The sequence below is a fragment of the Pieris rapae genome, chromosome 12 (assembly GCF_905147795.1).
Source record: "Pieris rapae chromosome 12, ilPieRapa1.1, whole genome shotgun sequence".
In the NCBI taxonomy this organism is placed as follows: Eukaryota; Metazoa; Arthropoda; class Insecta; order Lepidoptera; family Pieridae; genus Pieris; species Pieris rapae.
The window spans coordinates 7,096,644-7,122,751 of record NC_059520.1 but is presented as its reverse complement, the minus strand read 5'-3'; the positions used below and the strand labels follow the sequence as shown (position 1 = coordinate 7,122,751).

General features: G+C 31.8%; 1 protein-coding gene across 2 annotated transcripts in view; it reads right to left on the bottom strand.

Annotated features, from left to right (window-relative positions):
• Nucleotides 1-13,123: 13,123 nt before the first annotated feature.
• Nucleotides 13,124-26,108, bottom strand: part of LOC111002148 — a 40,113-nt gene continuing 27,128 nt past the window's right edge. The window contains exons 1-5 of one of the 2 annotated variants that reach the window (XM_045630570.1): nucleotides 22,811-22,860; nucleotides 16,996-17,110; nucleotides 16,535-16,692; nucleotides 16,215-16,363; nucleotides 13,124-16,107 (exon numbers count right to left, since the gene is read on the bottom strand). In XM_045630570.1, the coding sequence (XP_045486526.1) occupies nucleotides 14,281-16,107; nucleotides 16,215-16,363; nucleotides 16,535-16,692; nucleotides 16,996-17,110; nucleotides 22,811-22,817 (2,256 nt within the window). In that variant the 5' untranslated portion in view covers nucleotides 22,818-22,860 and the 3' untranslated portion in view covers nucleotides 13,124-14,280. Of the gene's footprint in view, nucleotides 16,108-16,214; nucleotides 16,364-16,534; nucleotides 16,693-16,995; nucleotides 17,111-22,810; nucleotides 22,861-26,108 lie in introns of those variants that run through there. The other variant, XM_022272265.2, reaches the window with a different exon arrangement.

The window sequence follows — 26,108 nt, the reverse complement described above, 5'->3', positions numbered from 1 at the left end:
TTTACAAATAATACGGAAAATGTAGCGTACACAAATTAGTAGGGAACTTCATAACTCTCCAGGGACAAGTAGAACGCGAATCGATATAAGGAAAAACTAATTCTTCATAGCAAAACTTCCAGACTTTCTGAGTATCTTATACGGCAAATTAGATTTACATCGTAAGGCAAGTAGTTTGGGATCTGATTGTTAAGAAAAACAGAAAATACAGACTACCAACGTCGTTAATAATCTTATTTTGAATATAAGGGTGGAGTGTTTTCTTGTATAACCAAACTCAAAGATAAAATAATTTATTTATTTATTTCAGAAATACACACACGTAATAAATATCTTTGATTGAACTAGAGATGCCATTAACCAATCACAATCAAGGGCGTTGAGGCAAATTCTCTTATCGAAAGGCATGACACACTAGACGATTCACCCCTTGCCAAGAGGTTTGATCCCTTTGCGTTGCCTAGAAATATGGGGTCTCTGTACACCATCGGACGTCGAGGCTAAATACGAAATTCTACCCTTATAACCTCGATGTCCGTCCTTCGACAAATGAGCGTTTTTTAAGGCAGTTATTGCTGCATTATGTGAAAGTAGCTGCTCAAGTGTTCAGAACCAATTCAAATTTAGAATTCGTAAAAGATCGTACCAAGTATAAGCTCGCTTACTTCCTTTTCATAAAAAGAACTCCAACATTATGATAATGGACACGTGATAAAGCTAAATTCTTTTTCATTTATATCTGTTTAACGTTAGCAGTTTACGCCTGTCGAAAAATGTATTTTTCTCAAGCCCAAGCATGCATGACTGACGTAGGTATAACATTCTAATTTTAGAGAAAATAATTATAGAAAAATTGTCTTCGTCTAGGAAGTTGGTGAACACTTATACGCAAGTTAATTGGACGTCATACTCTTACTTTGACATTTATATCAATATTGAGGGACGGCAGGGTGAACAGCAAACATCCTTAACGATTACGGCTAAGGGAATTACGATATTTTTTTTATAATCATACACTAAATAATTATGTTTAAATCTATGAATATTCTAATAGCTCGAATTTTGTCATAACTATATTTATCATTAGTTCCTGATTTTTTCTTATTGTATTAGAGTTGTGTACTAAAAATTAAATAATACCTATAAAAATAATTTACTTCAAAGCCAGTAATTTAAAAAAAAAAGAGTAGATGCATATTTTTCAACGTGAGTTCGAAATTTTTTGCAAGCCCATAAAGCCTCATACAGATAATTAAAATGTTTCTTTTGATAAGCTTTTTAAATTTCTATTTATTAAGTTCTTCTTCATTCATTCTTTGGTGTCTTAGGGGAAAATGATGAGAGTAAATTTTTACCAAGCCGTCACGAAAACCCTGAAGTTAACTATAGACAACATTTTAGTTTTATTTTTATATTTAAATAAACTTTATTTTACTAGATACTCGTAATGCGTTATAATAAACTTTCAATATATTATATTAGTAAGTATTATTTAATAGTAGAGTGCTAACGGGTAGGAATCTCATCTGTTGCTTACTGACACCCCAATCTAAATGCCAGAAGGCTCGCGAATGCGTTGCCGGTCTTTGAAGAAATGGTACGCTCTTCTTTAGTGACCCTATGTTGAATGATTCGAAAATACCTAATAATTAATATAATATAATTTTTTTCAGAAAGTTAGCCAAACATTTATTGTTATTAGAAACGCAACTATCATAAAACGAAGAGTGAAACGGGAAATTACGAAATAAATTGATATCAGAAGCGACGCAGGGATCATCATAAAGATAACGAGCCACCCATGAATCCGTTCGATTTCAATCACCCTGCCCTACTTTCCCAATACCAAAACCTGCCGTTATATTTTGCTATAGTATCCTCAAAATTTCTTAAAAGCCGTTTGCTTTTGAGTTGGTTATTTACACAGTTCAAAGCATTAAAACTAGATCGATTTTGTATAAATTCATTAGACATCTTCAGATTATATACATACATATTCGTATATCCTCACTAATATTTCTTTAGGTTGAGGTTTTATGAACTTTGTCCTGGCCATTTTTCGAAATTCGAAATTTAAAATCGCATTTATCTTGCGGATGGCTTCACTCGTTTTATATTTGGAATACCAATTCAAATTCTGATTCGTTACTAGTTCGGGAAACGACATTTCATAACATTTACAGAATCATTTAGAAATCAATACTAAACTTAAATATTTAAGTAGATGCAGATGAAACTCTTAAACGGAGGCTGTATTTGACAATTGGCAAGAAGATGAAAGGCTGATTTAAGACTTAATATAACTTATTAGCTTATGTTTCAATTTGTAGATACTTAGTTTGAAATAGTTAAAAAAATAGCTTTTTAACAAGATGGAAGACAATTGTAACTTATCATTCAATAAAAAATATTAGTTAAAATTTAATTGCACTAAAATTGTCTTATTTTTATAAGCTTTTCCGCGTAGCTTTTGTATGGAACATATGGGACACAAGTCCCATCAGTTAATATTTAAGGCAGTAAATCTGACTATAATGTGTGACCATAGTAGATAATTTATACATAAATATCTAAACGATATTTTAGTATAAGCGAATTAGTGTAGCTACCTAAATGTATATAGATGATATTTTGGCTCCAGGGCGGAGTTAACGTGGCGTATCGGAGTGGCGTTAAGTGCTTTGGCTAAATTGATCGCAATGACTTCGCTACAACTTGCACCTGCCTGGCGTAATTTTATTAAGCTACATACATGTAAGAATATATATGAGTGCCACCACCTATGGTGTTATGTATTCAGGAAAAAGGTTTATAATGACGTGAGTTACGATAGCGCAATCAATAAATATTTAAAAAAAACATATGTGCAATTCACACATGGTAGAAGTGAAACCTTCAAAAACATTTTTTTTATTATTAATCATATATAAATTAATCATTTTCCATTATCTAAATGTGTGTGTTCTTTTAAAACAGTATATTTTAATGATAAATTTTAATTTATAAGTTTAATATAAATTTTTAATTTGGGAAAAACTAAAACATCGAAAGTTTGAAATTCGATCAAATGAAAAAGCGGCAGTAAAGAGAGGCTGTATAATGCCTGCTATCTCATTTTCTCCCACGTTAAATCATATGATGAATTGATGTTTCTGTCTCTCTTTACCGCTGCATCCGGTTTGAAATCACGACGATTCGAAAGAAGTTTATCTATCTCATTTTCTCCCACGTTAAATCATATGAATTAATGTTTCTGTCTCTTTTTACTGTCGCTTTTTCGTTGCATCCGGTTTGAAATCACAACGATTCTAAAGAAGTTTCACTTCAAAAATATTATTAAACATTAACAACATTACAACATTCACTTACATGAGAAAATAAACTAGGACAAATAATAAATTACGCTTATAATTAATAGTATATTACAGTAGTAAAAAAGTACAACAGCAGGTCAGAAAAATAAGACATATTAGAAAAGATTACCGCAATTACTGTTGAACAAATAATTAAGTGAGGGGCAACGGTAAATCTATAATGATTAAATTACTTTAATTAATTATAACTACAATAATTGAGACTTAACTACGTATGAATATGAATTAAATCGGCTCGATATGAGGTACACGATCAATATATAATCTATATTATAGACTTATTACTAGTTGAGGTCATGTGAGGTATCCGGGGCAAAGGGAGTGCAATAGATATGTAACAAGGACCAATATAAAAAAAACATGTTAAAAATACAAAGAAACAACAATCATGAATAATAAACAGACGTGACTCAACAAATAACACACAAATCTATGATTTATTATCGCAAAGGGTCTATTAATAGTTGAAAGGCCAGCGTACAGTGATAATTCTGAATATTTTCCAATATAAATAATAATAACTATGTATTCAAACATTTATGGTTTGCCATTCTTTTTCCTTCCCATTTCCATCTCGTCCCATGATGTGCCCACATTATCTAGTGCGTGATTAAGGCAAAAAGTAATACATCGAACGTAGCACTATCAAGCATACATTAAATAAAACGTATTGGTTCGAAAACACTTCAGTAGGCTTCAGGCTATTTCACCAGTGGTCGATGGGGTCTTGTATGTTGTGTAAGTGTTGTATGTTGTTTTAATGGAGGCACTTTTATAATAAATAATTGGCATAAACTGGACCGGCGAGGCGCCATAATTATTTAATTTATAACAAAGTTTCCTTAATATTGTTCTCGCAAAATTTGGAACACGATAAGAGCAGTTCTAAAAAACAAATTAAATAGCAAGTAATTCAATCATGGTTGGAGTGTCGGGTCTAATTGCTGAGTCAAAGGGCAGGAAGCTGACTGGAATACATTTTCTTTAGGCTTAGTTATGTTTTGAGATAAAACGATCTTGTTTATTACTCACAAACTTAAAATATTTGTGTCGAGGTGTTTGGAATGTGTACGTAAAAATATGTATTGCATTTATAGACAATAATTTTTTGTTATTAAATTTTTATGATACATAGAATAATTCATAAAATCCTTAACTTTCATCCTCTTCACTTGAACTCTGAAGTAGATCTCTCGAGAAAATTTCACAGAAAAACCGAAAAAGTTTTGATTCCGGAAAACCGAACAGTCTCAGGGGTAGCATAGCAAAATGGTCCATGTTGATTGTTGGTATATACTTAAAAGGTAAGCTAAGTGAAATCATGTTAAGGAGAAACGAAGTTCGCGGGGACGGCTGTATCCTTTTTCTTTTCCCTAAACACGTGAGTTAAAACCCTTAACACATATATCTTTCACTCTTAGTGCGCAATTGATTACGGAACGGTAATACGTCTTGTAAATCGATCGTGTGTCATACGCATAAGTCATCAATATGATCAACTGCAAAGATATTTATAGTCTATAAATAAAATTTGTTTAATTCACTACGAGCAAATTATTTCAGTAACATGTCTTATTATAGAACAAAGCCCTCTATCAGGTCTAAATTTCAGTAGGTTCGTAATTATTTATTTTACTACTACACGATTTTTATGGGCGTTAGTGACTGGACGGTAAGTAGACTTACTTAGTACAATCGTAAAGATTTAGGTATAAACTTCACAAGGTTAAGTGCAAATTGGGATTTTAGGCATTTGTTTAGGTAATTCAGCTAAAGGTATTTACCTCAAACATTAAGGATTACGTTAAATTTTGCTTGTGAATAATTTCTGCGATGTAAATTTTGATAGAAAAATATATTTCCCATTTGTTATAATATGTATTTCATATTTATACAGTTTTGTTATTTTGGTGTCGTAGCCCTTAAGCACCTATACTCTTCGGCAATGCCGTTAACCCGTTAAGGCGGTGGCAAATATTTTTCGAGCCCTAAGTATAGCGAGGTAACACCGAAAATGTTTAGAAAATGAAAAACGGCTTAGTGTAGAAAGTTTGCCAATACTTTCATTGTTTTTCAAAATAATCTTCATTGCTTTTCACACATCGTTGCATTCGATGGAACCTCTGAGAAAAGCAGTGGGCCCATTTTTCCTTAGACCCACTTCTAGGCATTTTTGTACGCTTTCACCGCATCTTCATCGCTCGTCAGTTTTGCGGAATGCCCTGAAGCAGTGTCGTGGTGAAGGAGGATCTTCGTGGACGCTGCTGTCGAAATGAAATTCCAAAAATTTTCAATAGCAATGTTTCTAACTGGCCAGTTCTAAACATTTTCAGTGCTACCAACGTATATCAACTAATATTTAAACAGTAAAGCATATTAGACACTTCGAAACAATCAAAGTTGTATATTTATACATTTCTCAAACACCACAGTCGAAGTAACAATTTTGATGTAACCTTCAATTGCAAGTAAAAAGTAGATTTTATCTGTGCCAGAAGTCATTTGTCAGGTCGAAGCGACGTTTAGCAGTTTTTGTGTACTTTAACGGATACAAATGAGCGACGCTTAGACATCTCTATCTCCATTGCTCCCATAATGATCTTTTCATTTCTTTTCTTATTATATTTATTTACTGTATATACCTTAGTTAAAATATGTAATTTTGACGTACAGGAGTCATTATTCGCGCTTAGTCTCAATTCTGAAACTTATTATTAGATCCAATTATTAACGGTGTTTTTAAATGTTCACGAAAATGGGCTCTTATAGTAACAACATGAAAACCAATAAAATCTACATAATATTACAATAATTTGTCAATTTATTGAGTAATTGATGTTTGCAATCAGTGTACACTGCAATCTCACGGCTCCTGCATAAAATATGTTCAATCTGTTAATCAGATCAACATATTAATTTGTCCAATTACCAATTCATACTAATAATATTTTAAAATTATAACGTTTTCGACTACTGTGCGTTCAAATATTTAAAAATAAAAAATAGGATGAGTCTTGATGTTTTTATTATTAAACGCATATGAACGGGTATCAGACATACAAAAGGTCCGTTCATTAAATAAGCCATTTAACGAAATTATAGATTATAAAAACGTGATAATCCGTGATGTTTAAACTCAAAAACATTATTAATTATCTGTATACATTTGCGGCAATTTTACCAAAAGCTATTTACACTTAATTAAGGTGTTTTTTTGTTTTCAATAAATGTACCCCACCAAAAATACTAAACTATTGACAATAGAGAAAAATTATGTCATATTGTTTTATAGAACACTTTGATATCTATAAAAAGCACTAACTATCTTGTTTTGTCTAATAAAATAAAATAACTAGTTATAAATAAATTGAAATATTATAATTTTATTTTTTTAGCTATCGTCATATTTTTTTTATTCCAACAGCTTACGTTTTGATATTACCTAAGCTGTACTTATAAAATAATAAAATAAATTTAAAATGCTGGTTTTGCGGCAAAGTAAATCATAATTAATACCCATTATAACTATGTTGTCAAAATGTATAAATCATAAAGATTAAACAAGGAAGCTATCAATGAAATTCAGAGTAAGTTTCTGGCATATTTACGCACAAAAACTCGTAATCGTCCCATCGACGAAGATGAAGTATCAAAACTTTTTCGCTTTAACTTAATCAAAATATACATCAACTTACATTTTTGAATAATGTCTCTCAAACTCGTTCATAGAAGATAAATATTTGAAGGAAACTTTAAAGTAGCATGATACTACTGGTCTTTGTCTGAGAGACTCTTCGCAAGTAGGTAAAATCCTTCGCATGTCAGGCTTGCAGTTGATAGTTTCTGTAGTAACATATATGTTTGTCCAATTAGTTCATATTTTACTGTCTTCTTTAAAATAGCTATTGTATTTGAATTTCGAATTTAAGTTTGGAAAAATATTTGTCAAAGAGAGTCGATTTTAATAAAAAAAAGAGCAATTTAAGTCTTCATAAATCTATATCTAATATCTAATATTTTAAACAAAAGTATACATTGCGTGGAGATGCATTTCTTATAAAAGAACTTCAAAGAATAAAAATGTAATTAATTAATGTCAGATAAGTCAACCTTCGTGGTATAAAATTATTTTTTATCGGTTTGCGTGCCAGTCTCTTTGAATTCTATTTTCAAATAATTATGTTAAATTACACGAGTGGGTCAATTTTAACTTTCCGGAACTTTTGTTGTACTTCAGATCTTTAAATCGAACTAATTTCAATTTTATTTTATTAATTTAAGATTCTGATATATCCTTATTCACATAGTGAAATTCTTTATCAAATTATAATTCATATTATTTGTAACTATAATTTTAAAGCTTGCCAGCCAGCCAGTGGACTGTGGTATGTGTATTTAGATTTATGAAATTACATTGATGAAAATATTGATGTGTTTCACAACAGTCTCTTAATGTGGTTTAAGTTTTCATTTTGTTTGTTTATTATTGTTATTTATATGTTTTAGTTTTAGTTAATATTTATATTATTAGTTATTATTTATATTTTGATTTATTTTATTTTTGTTTATTTTGTGGTCGTTTTTTTAGTTTTTCCCTTTAATATATTGCGTAAGTTCTAATGTAATTGATCTGTATGTATGTGTTAAATTTGCGATGTCATATTTTCTTGTATTTTCTAGGCATACACATTGTTTTAGAATATATAAATAAATAAATTATGTACTAGCAAATTGCACTGAATAACTAAATATATCAGAGGATGAGAACTGTGAACCTAAGTAGTTAATGCGAGTATACAATTCCCCACCAAGGATGTCAAGACCAAAAGTAACATATGGAGTACAGAGTACTATTTCAAGTCATAGCACAGGCTCGCCACGAGAGTTTTGACCACTTTAAGAGAAATGAGCGAAATGTATTAGAGAATATTCAAATCTAATTTTAATGGATATAAATTTTAGTTTATATACAGCTTTTACAATGTTATTCTTGTGAACTGTCGATGTATCGCGCACCTTCAGCTGTGTTCAGTAACTTAGACGTAAGTCATAAATTAAGATTAATATATATACTTTTTACAAAATAATCTGTTTAACATTTTGCTAAGATTAAAAAAAACTAAACCTTTTCATTTATTTTGTTTTAAAATAATTACCACGATCCGGTTTTCTAATTAATTACGGCATAAGGCTGCAGTCTAATTAGATAGCCTTTCCTTCGATTCAGAATTTGAAAAATATATTAGAAATTGATTAAATAAATAATTGCAGAAGTCTAATTAATGTGTTTTTACTTTCAATATTGAAAAGACACATTTGACGTTTACCTTAGCATGACATTACTCCCGACGCCATGACACTGTAATGTGTATTGTGCCTAAACTGATATCGCGTGGTATATAAAAACTATTAGAAAATGATAAATGTGTAAATAATGGACGAGGATTTTAAAAGTTTGCCAATAATTACAAAAATTCTTCCGAATATATATTCTATTAAATCTTGCACTAACCAAAATCAATAAAGATGAATCAAGGCGGATACCATTCGCAGTGAATAATGGATGAGACAAGGGATGTAGCGTGACCTCTGTCCTAATTTTGCCAACCCTGACTGACAATGCTTAGTACGCATTAATATAATTGACAAATGACGGTAGCTCCAGTTCAATGACCTATAAATCGCGTGTTGTGGCTAACAATTATTTATAAGGTAGTGGCTAATGCGACCAACTTAATGTTTCCTTCATTTGGTGTCGTACCAAGAATTTAACAAGAGAGCAAGATATGATTGTATTTGAGAATTTTTGGTCAAAAGCTCACTAGAGTAAGCGAATCACTAAATAAAGATCCACACCTTCACGCCTTCTCCGGAGAGTTAATTTACTTGCTTATTATATATTTGTTATTTACATAGGGCGGCTATATGCTTACGGATGTGCATGCCGCTTTTGAGCGTGAATCCTAGGTATTTGACCGAATTTTTCCACGGAATGCTCGCATTCGACTTTCGTCTATCGTATTCTCACCAGCTATAAATATTTCTGTAATGCATGTAAATAATGTTGCCATTTAAATTATTGGGATAATTAAAATCCTGTGTTTATTTAAATAGTTAAGGCTTTAACTAAGGTACTCTAAATGTTAAGACATTGTATCAAAATAAGCGGATAAGGCTCTGCTGTTACCGCATCCCGCATAAGGCGATTGTTGGTGGCACCTTGGGGTTTTAGTGGGTATGTACAATGGCGAGTCCCACATAACCCTTCTGCACCAAGCATTCACACCGCGGAAGGGTATGCGCAATGCATTTCTCCAAGTAAAAAAAAACATTATATCAAAATACTTCAAACGCTAGGTGTCAAAATTAATTGTCACCCATAATGCCTACAAAGTCTCGATAGCGTGCCTTCTCCATCTACACGACACTGGCGAAGTATCTTGTGCCCAGTTGGCACAAATTAAAGCCATAAAAAAAAGGCTTGATAGTAATAGGTTAGGCCTTTGAGTCGAACACATTAAATAAAACAGATATTTGATCATACGACATATTGAATTCATGTATAATATGATTAGTTATTTATTTAATTTATTTATAGCCTTATATCAGAATCAATATATTATAGCCATTGTTTTTGTTGTCTATGATAGCTGATTCTGTGTGCCCACTGGCAAAGGCCTCTCCCATTTTTACATAATCAAATCTTTAAATATCTAAAAAAGTTGTATCCGTATTGGAAAAGACCGCGCACTATAGTACGACAGCTTGGTGCGCGCCAGAATAGTGGTTCGTACCTATGTACTATGTTAGTAAACAAAAACAATATTGATTAATCTAATCACTCTCAATAGTGTGAGATTAATTTTATCACTGCCATATTTTTATGTATAAAATTAAAAATTATGATGGTAGGGTATACAACGACTTAAAATGTTCGTGTTTTTACCTACCTCAAGTTATTAAAATTATATTTCTAACAAGCTGAGTCTTGGCGTTCAATCGCGTTTATTCAAAGCAGTATTACAATCGTCCATGAGTTATGCGTTTCATATTTTTTAATTCGAATCAGTAGTTTCTGAAATAAGTGCTTTAAACTAAATCAAATTTTTAGCATTTTAATATTAGTATAAAAAATAATGGCGATATATTTCTAATACATTTAAGAATAAAAGTTATTTAATTAACTGTTAGCAGTGTTCATTTTAAGTTTCTCAATCGGTTTACGTCTTCGACTTTCTGTAATTTTCTTTTGCGGTGTTTGGAAATCGGAAAATTAAATTAAACTTGAGGTTGAACAAACGAAGGCGAAGCGTACTACAAACATTTACTGTCGGGTCTTGTAAAATAACAAACTCAATTTTTCAATTGTTTCAATTCCATTTGAGTGCCGACCGCGGTTTTGCTCGTCCACAGTCGTATAAAGGAGTTTTTAATATTAAGCCGTGACATGAAATTGGGGTTTTGTATGGGAGGAAGAATTTTGTAATAGAATATATTTAATTAATCAAAGTAGGTACCATTGCTATTTATGCCATCTTATAAGTATAATATTGAAGTCGTATCTTCTAGTTGTAGTCTTGTCTTGAAGTTTAAAAATCCTCTTCAACCATTCGGACGGCAATCAATAAAATCTTAGAAGGCGGTTTCGACACATTACAGTTGATTTTTTTAACGTTACAATAGTAATCTGTTGTAGCAAGTTCCGGGGAGTTCGGTGGATGTCTAACGCCCAAGCCCAATAACCTATCTCAATTTTTGACCATCTCAGATAGACATCTTAATTCAAATATTGATAAAAGTGTGCCAACAACCATTCGACGGATTGTAATAGCTATCTGTCAAAATATCAAAATGATAGTTCAACTGTGTCAATATTCTATTTCTCTATTTTAACTTACACCAGTTTTTTAAATAATTAAAAAGCTATTTTATATATTTAAAACATTGTCATGTTTAAATATTATTTGTACGGTTTTATTTATTTTATTCTGTGTCTGGTTATTAAATATGAGTGCAAAGAGCGAAGACATTGCATTCTATACGTCTTTGATCGTTTGGTTATTTGGATGCAGATAGGAGATCGATCGACTCACGGTCTGTTCTTAAATTGTTTTCAATTTGAGATTGTGGATTAATTATAGGGTTCGGGCGTTAGACATTCCAATTGAAGCTTCTCTTATTTGGTAGAGTATGTTCTTAATGTGTGGTATAGTATTGTTGTGAAGCAGCATTAGTCAGTTACTCAGCCTTGGTTGTTTAGCTAGCATGACATGGATTGCAGCTTTGACAAAAGATATCTGTCATTATCGTCTGGCCAGATTTAATAAAGAAATAGTATACCGATACTAGTACACGTCGGTTATAAACTTCCTTGTTTTGGAGTTAATTTTCGCTTGGGCCACGGTTTGGCTGGGTCAGCTTGGTTGAGCCATTACGCAAGGAACCACTTTTCATTTCAGGCGAAATGATTCGATTTAAAATCCCTTAATTATTGAGTGGTAACGCCGCAGTGGACGCGCGCTTGTTGATTTGCTTCACTAATTTCGTGAGGTTTATGCCGTTACACCTTCCTAATTTGCTTTAAGTGGATTAATAGAGTTTCATCACTAAAATCACGGCTACCTCAGATGTAGTTTGCGGTAGATTCGCTTCCAATATAGGCACGTGTCAGGCACAGGAGACTGATCATCTACTCTATCAGACAAGTTCATGTAGAAGATAAAGAAATCGGAGGCCATGACCTAGTGTTATAGGGCCACTGTTTGTTTTATGTACATATAAATAAACAGTACCTACTTGAAAGATTATTAGTAAAAATAAATGAAGTAAAAGAACAAAACAAAGTTAAGATTTACATTGTAACCATTTAAATTTATTTTCATTTAAAATTTAGGAGGTATTCGGACACGGTGAATGAAGACGCTAAAAAATATTTTTCAAAGCTCCGTTGGAAATTCTTCACTAAATACAAGACTTAAGATGGCGCCACTTGTCCAAAATAAGCCTCTCATCTTCAGACAGGCACTTAGCAGACGTCGTGTACAACAACCCTTATCTTCGAGTATGTGTACACTTGAAATGTTTCAAAACGGTGTATCTACCGTAGAATTCTTCTTTAAAATACGAAAATTTATTAGCTTCTTAAAAACCTTTTAGCTATAAATTATCTTATTTTAGCTTCCATATGTGTTGTTATGAAATAATTTAGACTTCCCCTTTCATAAAGAAATTGAACACTCACTCTGTCGTTGTCTATGTCAAATTGTCTCTGCGCTATGTTGGAAAGAGTTACACCGTTTTAAGTTTATTCAGTTCCTAGGCATCATCGGATCTCGTCGATTTAATATCAAATATAATATCTTTGTACCAAAAGATGATTTCTATACAAACGACCGTCTTTATTTTCATTTGTCAATACTAACAAATAAGAAAAGCATAGAAACCCAGGGTTTAAAATATCCCAAGTCACTTGGGATTAAGTTAAAAATCGGATCACACTAATTTTAATTATTCCATGGTGATTACAACATCTTTGAAGTCCCGTCCAATGGAGCAAAAACCTTGCAACCAGCCTTCAACTTGTTATCAACCCAAACAATTTCTGTTTAGGCGGAAATCAAACCCTGTACCACGTAGTTATCAAGGCCGTCTTTGACACTATGTGCTATCATGTCGAGTATTGACAATTACAATATTGTATAAAAAGTTGATGAAATGAAAAATATATTATTAATTTAATACATTTATTTATAAAATTCCTACTACATACAGTGTGATAAATTAAAAAATATTCGTTTTATGTAACAGCCATTCCTTTAGGATTAAGTTGGTTTATTAGCTAACCGCATTCTATACAAGATTTGATTAACATCCAAGGACATTTACAAATACGTAGAAATTTAATTTCAAACTCAAATAAATCAGATATTACACGAAACCTTTACAATATTATTATAAAGCATTTCAGTCGAAATATTTAAATAAATATGTGTTAATATAAAGTAATTTGGTTAGACATTGGTGTAATATTTCTGTATGAATAAATCTCATGATAACAGCGTTATTTTTAATCATTTGTTTTTTGTGTCTAACCACTGAGAGTCTTATATCCAAAGCGGTAATATAGATTCAAAAATAAATAACTTATGATTAATGATATGATTGAGTTTGTGGTAAAATATTATCTTTGATTTGGCAATGATGTCACAGGTTTGTAATTCTAGTAACTATGATTCTAAAATGATAGCTATGCTATATACCTATAATAGATGAATTGACTAGATTTTATTTGATATGGTTAAAAACTAACGATGAAATATTAAAAGCCAAAGAACGTTTGCGTTTTAATACGCTAAAGTTGCGTATCACTAATTACTTTTCTTTCAACTTTGTGCAATTTTTCTCATTATTCATCTAATGATTTATGCGCTGTCATATACTTTTCACTGGAAAATTAAAATAAAGGTATACTTTACGACATACGATACATTTATAATTATGTGAAATTGCATTCTAATAATGGTTTGTTGTGAGCTAGAAACTAGATAATGCCAGTGAATATAAATGTAATTCTGCTAAGTGCACTGTGCGATCACATTAGTGACGTATTATATTCTAGTAAATTGAAATTGTGTATTATTTCATCACTTAGGGCCTGTTTCACAATATATGGATAAAGTAACAAAGAGCTATGCAACACATAAATTATTCGAAAGATAAAAGTTCCAAATAAGATACTTCACGTTTTATGACGAATAACGCTATCTGCCAGTCGTGAAACGCAAAAATGCTGTTTATCCTACTAATAAGTAATAAATAGCTTATTAGTAACTTATCCAGACATTGTGAAACAGACCCTAAGTCTAAGAATTTGTTGGCAGTCAAAGTATACATTATTGTCCTCTTTTTAACCTAAAATGCGAAATGGATTAAACTTTTTACGGTTTTGACCATTTTGAATCCTTCGGGTGCGCATCGGCTTATGAATTTCAGAATCGTCAGCTCCAGATAATAATGGTGATTGAAAGTCATCGATTTCTTCTTCGCTGGAATTACTACTCAAATGCAGCTCAATATTACTATTCAAGTTTTCAGGTTCTATAATTTCTGTAATATTTCCATTTATAATAATATTTGGTATTTCATCCTGAGTTACATTAATTACAAACACTTCAGATACCAAAGGATCATTATTATGTAAACTGTTAGTAATATTATCATGATTTTCGGTAATATTAGTTTCAGGTGACGAGGTAATCATATTGTTGGCATACATATGGTTTGTTTGGTTATTCAGAATATCACTATTATTCGAATCAAAATATTTTACATTAGAATGAATGTCTAGAAAACTTTCCATAGTAACATTATTTTTTTCTAAGTCATCTTTAAAAATAGGTTGGCCTGTTGACTTTTCTAATTCGAGTATTTCACTAAGTTTCGATTTAACCAATTGCATGCTTTTACCACTTGCTATATCAATTTTAGGCTCTATCTGTATAAGTTCACGATTAGAATCATTATTATATGGTTCTGATGTGCTAAATACTTCATAAGAATGGTTGGTATTTGTTAAGGATGGATTGAATTCCACAAAACTATCATTTAAGGAATTTATCTCTTGGATTATTTCTACATTACTGACAATTGTGGAATTAGCTTTTGTTATCACTACTGTATGTTCCGAATGATCATTATATGTTACGGAAGAATTAAAAACTTCATGAGGATATGTTGTTACCATATCAGTATCATTTGATAAATTATACTCAATATCTTTTAAATTTGTTGGTTCACGAATAATTACAGTAAGTTCAATTGATGTTTCATCTTTTTCATGGTCATCTGTTTTATTTTGTACGTCATATTTTGGGGCGGTACCATTTGTATTTAGTGTTGCTATGGAAGAAGTAGGAGTAACGTTAGTTTCGTCATCTAATGATACTTTAAGGTTCATAACAGGAAGTGATTTACGTTTAACGTTAAGTGGCTTTGTTTGTTTAGAAAAGTATTTTTTTGGTACTACTTTTTTTGTAATTTCTATATCCTTATTTTGATGAATTAGATCCTGCGAATTAAAGATAATATTATCTGTTGTTTTATGTTGTGGTACTTGGGTTGTAGCTACATTATTTTTGGTGATTAATTTCATGTTATTTGAATGTTTAGTCAATTCTTCATAATCTTCATGCTCTTGAGCAAGCTTTTCTTCGAAGGACACAGTATTCATGTCGTTACTTAATTTAGCTTTCGCCATTACTAGTGGTGGTACGAAATGATCAGTAGCTTGATTAAATATACTTTCAAAATTACCAAGTCGGGCCAACTCATCGTGTAATAACTTGTGATGCATATGTCTCTCATCTTCTAATTTATTTGCATACTCAGTACTTGAAAAGTCTGTTTTATATGGTCCAGCTGGTATATTATTGTAGATGTTGTTGTTTTCGATTATATTCAAATCTGGAACTTTATCGAACATCGAAATTTGTTGATTTTGCCTAGATGGTATCCTTTGTGTAACCAAATTAAATGTTTGCGTTGTGGAAGATTTAACAGTACTTTGCTGAATTTCTGGTTGGTCTGTCATTATATTTTCGTCAGTTACTGAGTCTCCATCAAACATGAGACCTGTAGTTGTTTCCATATCATTTTCTGTTAAGTGAACATTCCAAAGAGTAGTTGAAGTATCATCCTCAGAGCATGACAAATCTTTGAGTAGATCTTCCCTTTTCTGTAAAATAATAAGAAATGTGAGTAATAAAACTTGTTATATTTTACTTGATTCGACAGAAAAATAAAAATTTAAAAATTAAAGAAAATAGTCTCAAATTTACGTACAACATTCCCTGTACATTGAACTCGTCGTACTCCCGCCAGACCACAATCAGTGGTGAGTTGCACAGCCGCACTTTCTGGTAGATACAACACAGTCAGCGCCGGTAGAGCTTTCAGCATACACCCTTCACTACCCAGCGCCCATTGCGGTACTAAATATACAAAATATGGGAATTAGTGTTTGGTTTATAGTTTAGAATAAAGCTGTCTAATTCATCTTCTTTTGTTTCTATTTACGTGATACTGATAACGAGTAAGTATGTATGTACTTGCCAATAATAATTGAATTGCTTTGTAGGATAGAGATGGCACCACTACTGTACCTGGTAATTCACAAATAAATGAAGCAACGGAAGGTCCTCCACACGCTCTCGCATCCCAGCGGTAGTCAGCAGCAGGGTCGGCCGCAGCACAAAGCGGTGCCGTCCTCGAATCCGGAGCTGAACTCCAATATCCTTCGCCACTTAAACCTCTGTAGTCTCTATGAAAGATATATTTTATATATAGCTGAACAAAAGCCTCCTTCAAAAACGTACCTAACGCTAAGGGCCATTGACTGATATTAGAACTTGTATGAATGAAAGATATTATTTTTAAGCTTCACGTGCTTCCCACCATGCATGGTCATCTTCAAACATTTAATTTAACGTTAGGCAATTTCTAAAATACAGACAGATGTATAAATATGATAAAATAATATTTTGGTATTTGTATACACTAATATTGATACAGGTTCCTCTACACTTTTGAACGTTCGGTCACTTATAAAATAGAAAAAACTAACGTCCATGTGAAGTCACCATCAGGATTGCTCCTAATGAGGCCGACCCAAACGGCACTGGAAATATCCAGTTCCTTCAAATAAGCTCTCACTGCGTCATACTGAGCTGTGGTGTCCACTGCAAAGAAAACGTTACATTAATACTCCTCTCAAAGGGTACTTACATATAAAATATTAATTAAATGATTGCCCATATCTTCTGTTACTCCTCAGATCCCCTTTATCAAGATAAGTTTTCAATCCCCAGACAAAGAACAAGACATACAACATTTTCTTTGTTAATACGAATAAAACCCCCCATAATAGAATTTGTGTCCAGTACAAAAATAATTTACAAAGTAATATATTAAGTATACGTGAACAGTGACGCACACACACATAAACGCATACAAATGCACACACACACATAGACACAACATTTTTTTTTAATTATCATGGCAATTTTTTGGTTAATTTTAATACATTAGGTGTAGTAATTTACATGAAAACTCTTGGCTACCGAAATAAAATAAATAAATAAAACAGGGTAGAAGTTGAGGCCCAATTTGAAAGAAGTACTAATGTTTTTGTTACAGTGGTTACATTACGTCTTTATTCCACGTTTTATATTGTCTAAGAATTTGTTATTAAACATAAGGGTAAGCTAATTAAGTCCATAATTACATACATTAAAATATAGAGCAAAATTGTTGTATATATTAAGGTTCTAACTTAATATAATGATCTTCGTTATAGATTTCTTTAAAAACACGATTGAGAATTCTATTTCTCTGTTGTTCCCACGAGAATGTAAGTGCGTGCTCCTAATTCACCATGCTGATAGAGGACAAATTTATTTTATTATAATTAATTACTTAAGATATCATGTGGAACATGGTGTAATGGTTGCAGCTTCTTACAAACTTTGTGTAAAAATTAAGCAACTAAAAAAAGTGGCGGAGCGTATACTGACAGTTCTCCTCTCATTCTACGCCCTCAATTTGAGAACTGGCAGTAAATGTAAAATAAGAAGCATTTCATATTCATTTTCAATATCATGCATATTTCTTTTTTGACATTCATTGTGTTACCTATATCAATAAAAGAATTGGTATGTTTTCAAAGTCCAATATTAATATTATCGGTAAACTATATACTACGTACAATTGAAAAAAAAATCTAAAATCGAAGACAATATGTCATGTTGATGTCAATGTACGATTTTTGAAAATTAAATAACGAGTTTAATACAATTTTTATTCATAGTATTAATTCTGAGGGGGATTTTTTATAGCCAGGTATAAATTTGAATTAAAAACAAATGTCAAATATTTGTATTTAGATTAAATAGACGATAACCCTTCTAGACACGCCATGGGTGGTGCGGTTTGCTCATGATTACGAAAAGTCGAAAATCGATGGAAAAATCCATTAACTAAGTTTCTAACACTTGACTACAAACTCGTGAGTTAGTTTGAGTACCGTTTAGAAATGTGAGGCAGTTTGATCTTAGAAATAATAGGATCAGAAGTAGGCATGACCCAGCCTCCGAGTGACATTTATGTAATTTTGTTGACGCGTACCTAAATTTGTGTTGGCGTCGAGCGTTCCATTAAAATTATTATATTCTGAAGACGTTTAAGATTTCCCTTCACAATATGTTATATTTGTCACGCAATTACCGTGGTTTTCTGATACTGATGAACACTAAAAAGCATTAAGAAATTAGTGGTACTTTTAGTCGTTCAAACCTCATCAATACATTTTTGAAAAAGTCTAAAAAATGTGTCTGGCCCGTGAACTGCGGCTTACGATTTTAGTTCACACTTATTTTCAAAATTGTTTAATTTGATTTTAATAAAACTAACGAATTATAATTATCTATTAAGAGCCATTTACTTTTTATATGTAAAAATAAAATATGTAGAAGTAAAAAAAAGTGTTTGATTCCTTTTTTAGTATTCCTTTTTTGTTTCTACACATAACTTTAAAAGTTTTTTAATGTTATGTGTTAGTTTAAAACTTTTAGTGTGTATACGAACTTTTCAATATCCTATCAAAGTTGTGAAAATTAATTTTAATGGAGAAAAATAAGTTAAACTATATTTCGTTTTTGGACGATAAATCATCATCCATCATGATAAGAATCACTCATATCTTCGTAAAAAAACGTTCAACGTTCGAATAATAAAATTCCCAAAAGTTAAAATCATTACTTCAACCTCATTAACGTCTGAGTTAATTTTTTTATAGAACATCACCGCCCATGGACACACATTATCCTGTGTGCGTTGTAATTGAAAATGAATTGGTTAGGAAATACGTCGAAGCACAAAGGGTTCAATAAAATTTCATATCGTTTTGGTGTTTAATTATTTTATGCATAATATATGGCAAAAACTGCTAAAATATTTACTGCTATATTAATTGATAATATTATTTTTCATGTGTTATTGTTTTATGCGATAGCACACTTTTCGCCTATATTGTCCTCTCTTTTCATCGTGCTATCCCTTCTATTTTCACTTCCTATACACTAATAGTATGATAGCACATTAAATGATACATACATTCATAATGAAAAGAGGTGAGTGGTTGGAAGGATGACATATGAAAGTAAGCCGAGGTACAATGGGTACGGTTTTATATAATAGCGCTGGACAGACCAACCCTTTGTTCGAGGGACAAGCTGATAAGTAATAATAATAATAAATCATGTAATAAATAATATAAAAAACTTACACTTAGTACAGTAAAAATATATCTTATAATATACCGAACTATTTTAATATTATTTATATATATATATACTTTAATTTATTAACTTCAGACATTGCCACGTTCTCTACACTTTCTTCTCTCTCATACTTCACGCTCGTCAGCTTGATCTGGCCTTTTCAACCTTATATATGTCGCAGTCAAGTTTTGTCGCTGATTTATTTAAATCAAAATGCTAGCAACTTAATTGAATATCAATCTGTGATTAACTGTCTAGAGATTCAATCAACTATCTGATTTAACTACTTTACTGCAACATATATATGACCCCCTATACATGCCTTACACACTCGGCGTCTATATACAAATTTACCTTTACGTACTCAATATCAGCATTCTATCTTTAATCATATTTATCAGAGAACGTTTGGGATGCCTTTGAGCAGAGTTACGTAGCCTCTGCCTGGATACAATCGAAGTGACTGACAGATGAATTTCCAATCCCAAATTACACCGGGAAACTACACTGAGGCCGTTTGAAGAGGAAATTTGCATTAACATGAAGTGATGTCTCGTCTACAAGCCAAATTTAAATTGAAACCTATTCAGTTACGAGCTTAAGAGCTTTGTATAGCTACAACATAAATAAATACGAGTATATTAGTTTAGGAAGAGCTGTGTGAGCTTTAGGTTGCGACTATTATACCTGACGTCGTAGGTTCAACCCCGGCTGTGTGCTCTATTGTTCTGACTATGTTCGTATTTAACATTCGCTCAAACAGAAAAGGAAATCATTGTGAGGAAACCGGCATGCCTTAAAGGACGGCATGTGGTAGGCATAGAAGGCTGATCACCTACTTACCTATTAAACAGAGAATGATGACGAATCAGATATAGAAATACACATACGGAAAAATACATAGTAGTTTTAATTCACAAAGGAGTTTTAAAATTATTAAAATATATATTAAATAATGCCATTCGAATACGTAAAAACTGTTATAATTAGTTTCTGGCACAATCCGAATATTAAATCGCTGTTAATAAGTAAAATTGAATCAAAATTTCTTTTTTATTTATTCCTTGAATTTTGACGGTGATTTTTATGAAGACAAAAATTTCACGGAAAACCTCAACACCAGTTTGCTATTAACATTTTATTAATGTTTGCAGCGCATGAAATAAAAGTAATTTAATAAGTATGTACTCAATATTAGAAAAATTTTGTTCTTTATCGTACTCGAAAAGCGAATAGTCTCTATCGGGTAGCATAGCAAAATCTTGAATATGTTGGTATGTAGTTACTAAAAACGTAGGCCGGCTAAAACAATAATATTAAGTAATGATTACTATAAATAACAAATTTAAATTTTAACACTAAATATGGGGGAGACCTTTGCCCGTGGGCACACAGAATCAGTTATCGTATCGTATCAACAAAAACAATAGCTATAATGTATATATTGATTCTAATATAAGGCTATAAATAAATAAAACTATAAATAACATAGTTTAAAAGTGTGTGTACCGTCGTATAAAGTTTAACGGTATCTCGGCACAAGTATTTAGCAAAATATTCCAGCAATTTCAGAGTATTGCTCGACGTTTACGTGATTCCGCTTAATTAGGGATGTTGCATATAAAATATTTTAATTAGCTATTACATTTTATGGTTTAATTAAGCCCTGGAGCTTCTTCCTTACAGAAAATTAGCCGCTATTGAGTTCTGTTTTTTAAAGATGTCGCCCGCTACTTTTATTTCCGTTTAATAACTTTTTCAATAAACCTAAAATTAATAAATGTAAATGTCACTTAGAAAAATATAAGAACTTCAAATATATATTTTTATTTTCAAATATAATTTTTTTTGCCTACAAGTAATAAGTAATTACTTAAAAGTAATAAGGCCTGCTTGCCCTTCTTATTATTGAAGGGTTTTTGGGTTTTACCGAATGGACCTTAAATAAATAAGTAACATGTCACCTGTATAAACTCCAGAGATACATGGAATGTCGTGGATTTTATTTTTAAATCTAATTATGAACTGATAAGCCAAACGAAGATAACAACTCGCAAGTTAATCGCAAGATAATCACATTATCTAGGTATGGCTTTCAGTTTCCGAGAAATTTGGCATAGCACAAATATATGTAATCAATTTCGTAAGCACAAATAACTGTCTTATTTAGATATTGCGAGTTCAATAAAGATACCTAGATGTCAATTCCATACATAACTACTTTAGACTGGCAATATATGAAAAAAAAGTCAAAGTTTCAAGTCATATATTAAGAATTTTAAGGTGCCGTCTAAATATTTGAAAATAGAATTCTGCTGTCATAACATTATTCAGCTTGATCTATTATTTTCTTATCCTTATTCACGAATCAACCTACATTGCTTTCAGCTAGTTTCCCTACAATAACCATTATGCTAGGTTTTATCATGAAATGAAAAGCTGAAAAGAATGATCCCTCTATGTTCACAAAGGATGATTTGTGGTCGCAATAATATCTATGTTATAAGCAATACTTTTTACCGGAACATCATTTATCTTCACGGCGTACATTTCAGCAAAATTATATTTATATGAATATTTTACGAGTATTATATTACGTTGTATGAACATTTATTTACAACTTGACGATCAAATTCAAGAAACCCTCCTTTATATTTTTAATTTATTTTTTATTCTATATACTGACCTAAGCTCAATAAATACATAAAAATTGATAATTGCTTTTACCGCTAAATCATTCTCTGGTTGATACTGGTTGACTGATAATCTAGACGGGACCTGAGATAGGAAAAATATGCTTGAACATACAGAAAATCGATATGTTCGATCGAAGATTGTAATTTCGGTTTCAAAGCAGCTTTCTCTTTTATTTTTTAAGTAATAAATATATCCACGCCACCCATTATTATAATCTGAAAACTTAAAAGATGTTCCAATTTTAAATGCATCAATATTCATCAAACCACATTTTAAAATAGTCAAAAACCTAGACGGTATAAACATTAATCATGGTAAAATGTTTTACTTTTAATTTAAAATACTTGAGTTTGAGCTTAAACGCGAGCTAATAGTGCAAATATTAATTAACTGAAGTTTACTCACGGGTCATGGAGAGGAATTATGTAAGTAATGTTTGTTTCCGCAAACTGTAATACCAGGCAGAACTACTCTGGTATGGGTTTAAAGCTAAGGGTATTTATAAACGTACCAATGGCGGATAACTAACGTTTTTTTCTAACAAATGAATTATGCAGAATAAATAAACACGCAATAGTTTAGAGCTTAGGTATATGGTAGGTAACCTTGTTTTACTGTAAGAAATTGGCCTTTATACATATCTATAGGACCAAAAATCTATACGGGCATGATCACAGCGTCTGATAAACGTTCCAATGGCATGCAGGTATGCGTTACATAAACATATCCTTTTTTATCTAAGGCCACCCTAGATACGAAGACAAATCAGTTATCCATTTTTGTACTTTAAAAGCTTTCGTATCACGAAATCAGATAACATATTTATACAGAAATAAAATCTCTCTGGCCCGTTTGCAAGCTTCTTAAATTCTATACATCAAATCGTCCAGTACTACGCGCTTGGCACCACGCCAAGCAAGTCGCGATTCCCAACGCCACTCTCAACAAAACTTCGAAACGACGCCAAGTCAATATTTGTGGGGCTATTTAACTGCCCCAACAGATCTACTGGTGACGTTTATTGCCACAATGGCACTGACGTTAATTGGTTCATGCGGTAAACTTGTAAGTTTGTGATGATCACTTTTGCATATGTTCTCGTCTATAAGGGTGAAAATCATATGCACCAAGTACAATGTGTTTTACGAAATTGGGTTATACCTTTTATATGCAATGTTATAAAATTATTATTAAATTTAACACAGACTTAACGAAGATGAAGTCAATGTTATATATAAACTTTCGCCGTTATGCACAAAACCTTATACTGAATTAAATCTTTATAAACTTCGCAATTCCCTCGGGACAAGTCTGAAATACAAAATTCGAGACATTTATATTAAATTTCGAATTGTGATGCAGCGGCTCATTCTTATGTCTCTAGAGAAAAGTCTATGATTCCTGGTTCGGGCACCACTCCGCAATTTGATAAAGTTAAATTAAGGCTAATAAAATGAATGCAAGATACTAAAAATTAATTTAATATGTCGCTACAATACAAGCTATCATATACGCGATCTGTTTCACGTGATATTTTTCGAGAAAAAAATATTATTAACTTCTAAACGATTTTTTTCACGATTTCGTGCTTCAGAACGCGCTTCAAAATGAGAAATTATTTTATCCTTTGAGAATGAATTTGATAATTTTTATAGTTGAGATATGCGATTCATTCCTGTTGTTCTGATTTCAATGTCGCAAGTATATATTATATTCAGAATTCAGAGTCTTGGGCAATCACCACCAGCAATCATCTTGAAATGTCACGGATGTTTTGACTGCTCAAGTGGTACTAAAAAGTATCATTAAATACAAAATTTGTCACTGACAGAACAATAAACTTAGACCGTGAAATCAATTTCAGTTTCAAAGTCGTTATTCAAGTTGGAATTAGCATCGTTTAGCAATTGAGCTTGATGTACGAATTTACATTTAAATAATCGATATGGATTCAGTTGATATATTAATTGTAGAACTCGTATTATATACGTTAACATTGTTTCTTTGTGAATCGAATCCAAGACTTCCGGATGAGCGGGCACTTGATATCACCATTCAACTATTTTTCCGAATATATGAAGTAATTTATTTATTACAGGAATACATACATTATCCTTACATACTACACCAATACATTAATTTCGAGAAAAAATAGCTATGCAACACATAAATTATTCGAAAGATAAAAGTTCCAAATAAGATACTTCGCGTTTCATGACGAATAGCGCTATCTGACAGTCGTGAAACGCAAAAATGCTGTTTATCCTGCCTATACGTAATAAATAGCTTATTTGGAACTTATCCGGACATTGTGAAGCAGGCCCTAAACATACAATAAACAGAATATCGCAACTGCGAATTCACTCTGCGAGCATAAATATGTCGACAGCATTCAGTAGGCGCAATGTCCTGGATAACGGGGATCTGTGCATCAGACTGGTTCTGGTACTTGGTATCGCAAAAAACCTTACCCTTCCTCGTCGCAAATATCCCATAGATACGAAGAAACCGAGTTAGACCACATTTATGTTGCACGCATGACTAGTAGGCCAACTTAAGTCCCTAGGTAGTCCTTAGTAGGGACTACGTACTTTCATCTTAAAGTTAGTAAAGTATGTTTATTGAATAACCATGAACATATTAGTTAATTAAAGGAACTAATAAACACATTAGTTACACACATACATACCAACACATGTACGAGTAGCAATTATCACTGTTAAAGGCAATCAACTTAAGAAGCCGGGTGTCAGTGATCCAAAGCAATCGTCTCACGACCTGTCTACAAAGCCTTTTCAGTGCTCACATAGAATGCCCACTCCAGACTCATTTCTTAAATTAGTCCGTTCCGCTTTTAGACGAGTTCAACGAACCATTTGAAATTCTTTTGTCATTCCAAGAGATTTCTTTAATTATTCGCTTAGTTTCTTTTCATAGTTTCTGTACGATGTAAGAGTCTTTCCGTGAATGCAACTATAAGACACTGTAGGCTTGCCTTTTCAACTTTATATATTTTCTTTTATTTTTAGTTAAGCCTATAATATATGTCGGAGCAATCGCACTGCTATTAGTTGCTATTCTCATTATTTGTGCATTAAATAATTTGTGTCATTATTTAAACTCGTAAATTGACAACGTGAATGTCTAACCTGTTTATAAACTTTGATACTTGTAGTTTATTCGACTTGCCAATATTACTAGATAAACGAATTACCAAAGCTATTTGAATATCTTTAGTAATTTCAAAGTCATTATTATTAAAGGCGGAGCAATGGTGTTATTGTCTGCTGCCATTGTCATTATAAGTTAATAATATCAAACATGATCATGATAAAGTCAAACATGATCAAAACCGATACTACTACTGGTTTATTAGATTTGTCAATGTTCCTTATTCTACAAATTACCAAAGCTGTTTGAATGTCTTTAGTAATAGTAATTATTCATAGTCATTATTATAAATGTCGGGCTAATGGCATTAGTGTCTGCTGCCATTGTGATTATAATTAAATAAAATTAAAATCAAGGTTTGTACTTGACAAAAGAGTTAATAATACGTCAATGTTGCTAGACTTTAAATCAAAGACAATTTGATAGTCAATTGTAATAGTAATTACCATAAGCGCACGCTTAATCCCCTAGGCTCCTCTTTTTAAGCTCAAAACGCTAAAATTATTTAGTTTAACCAGTTCATTGTTTAACC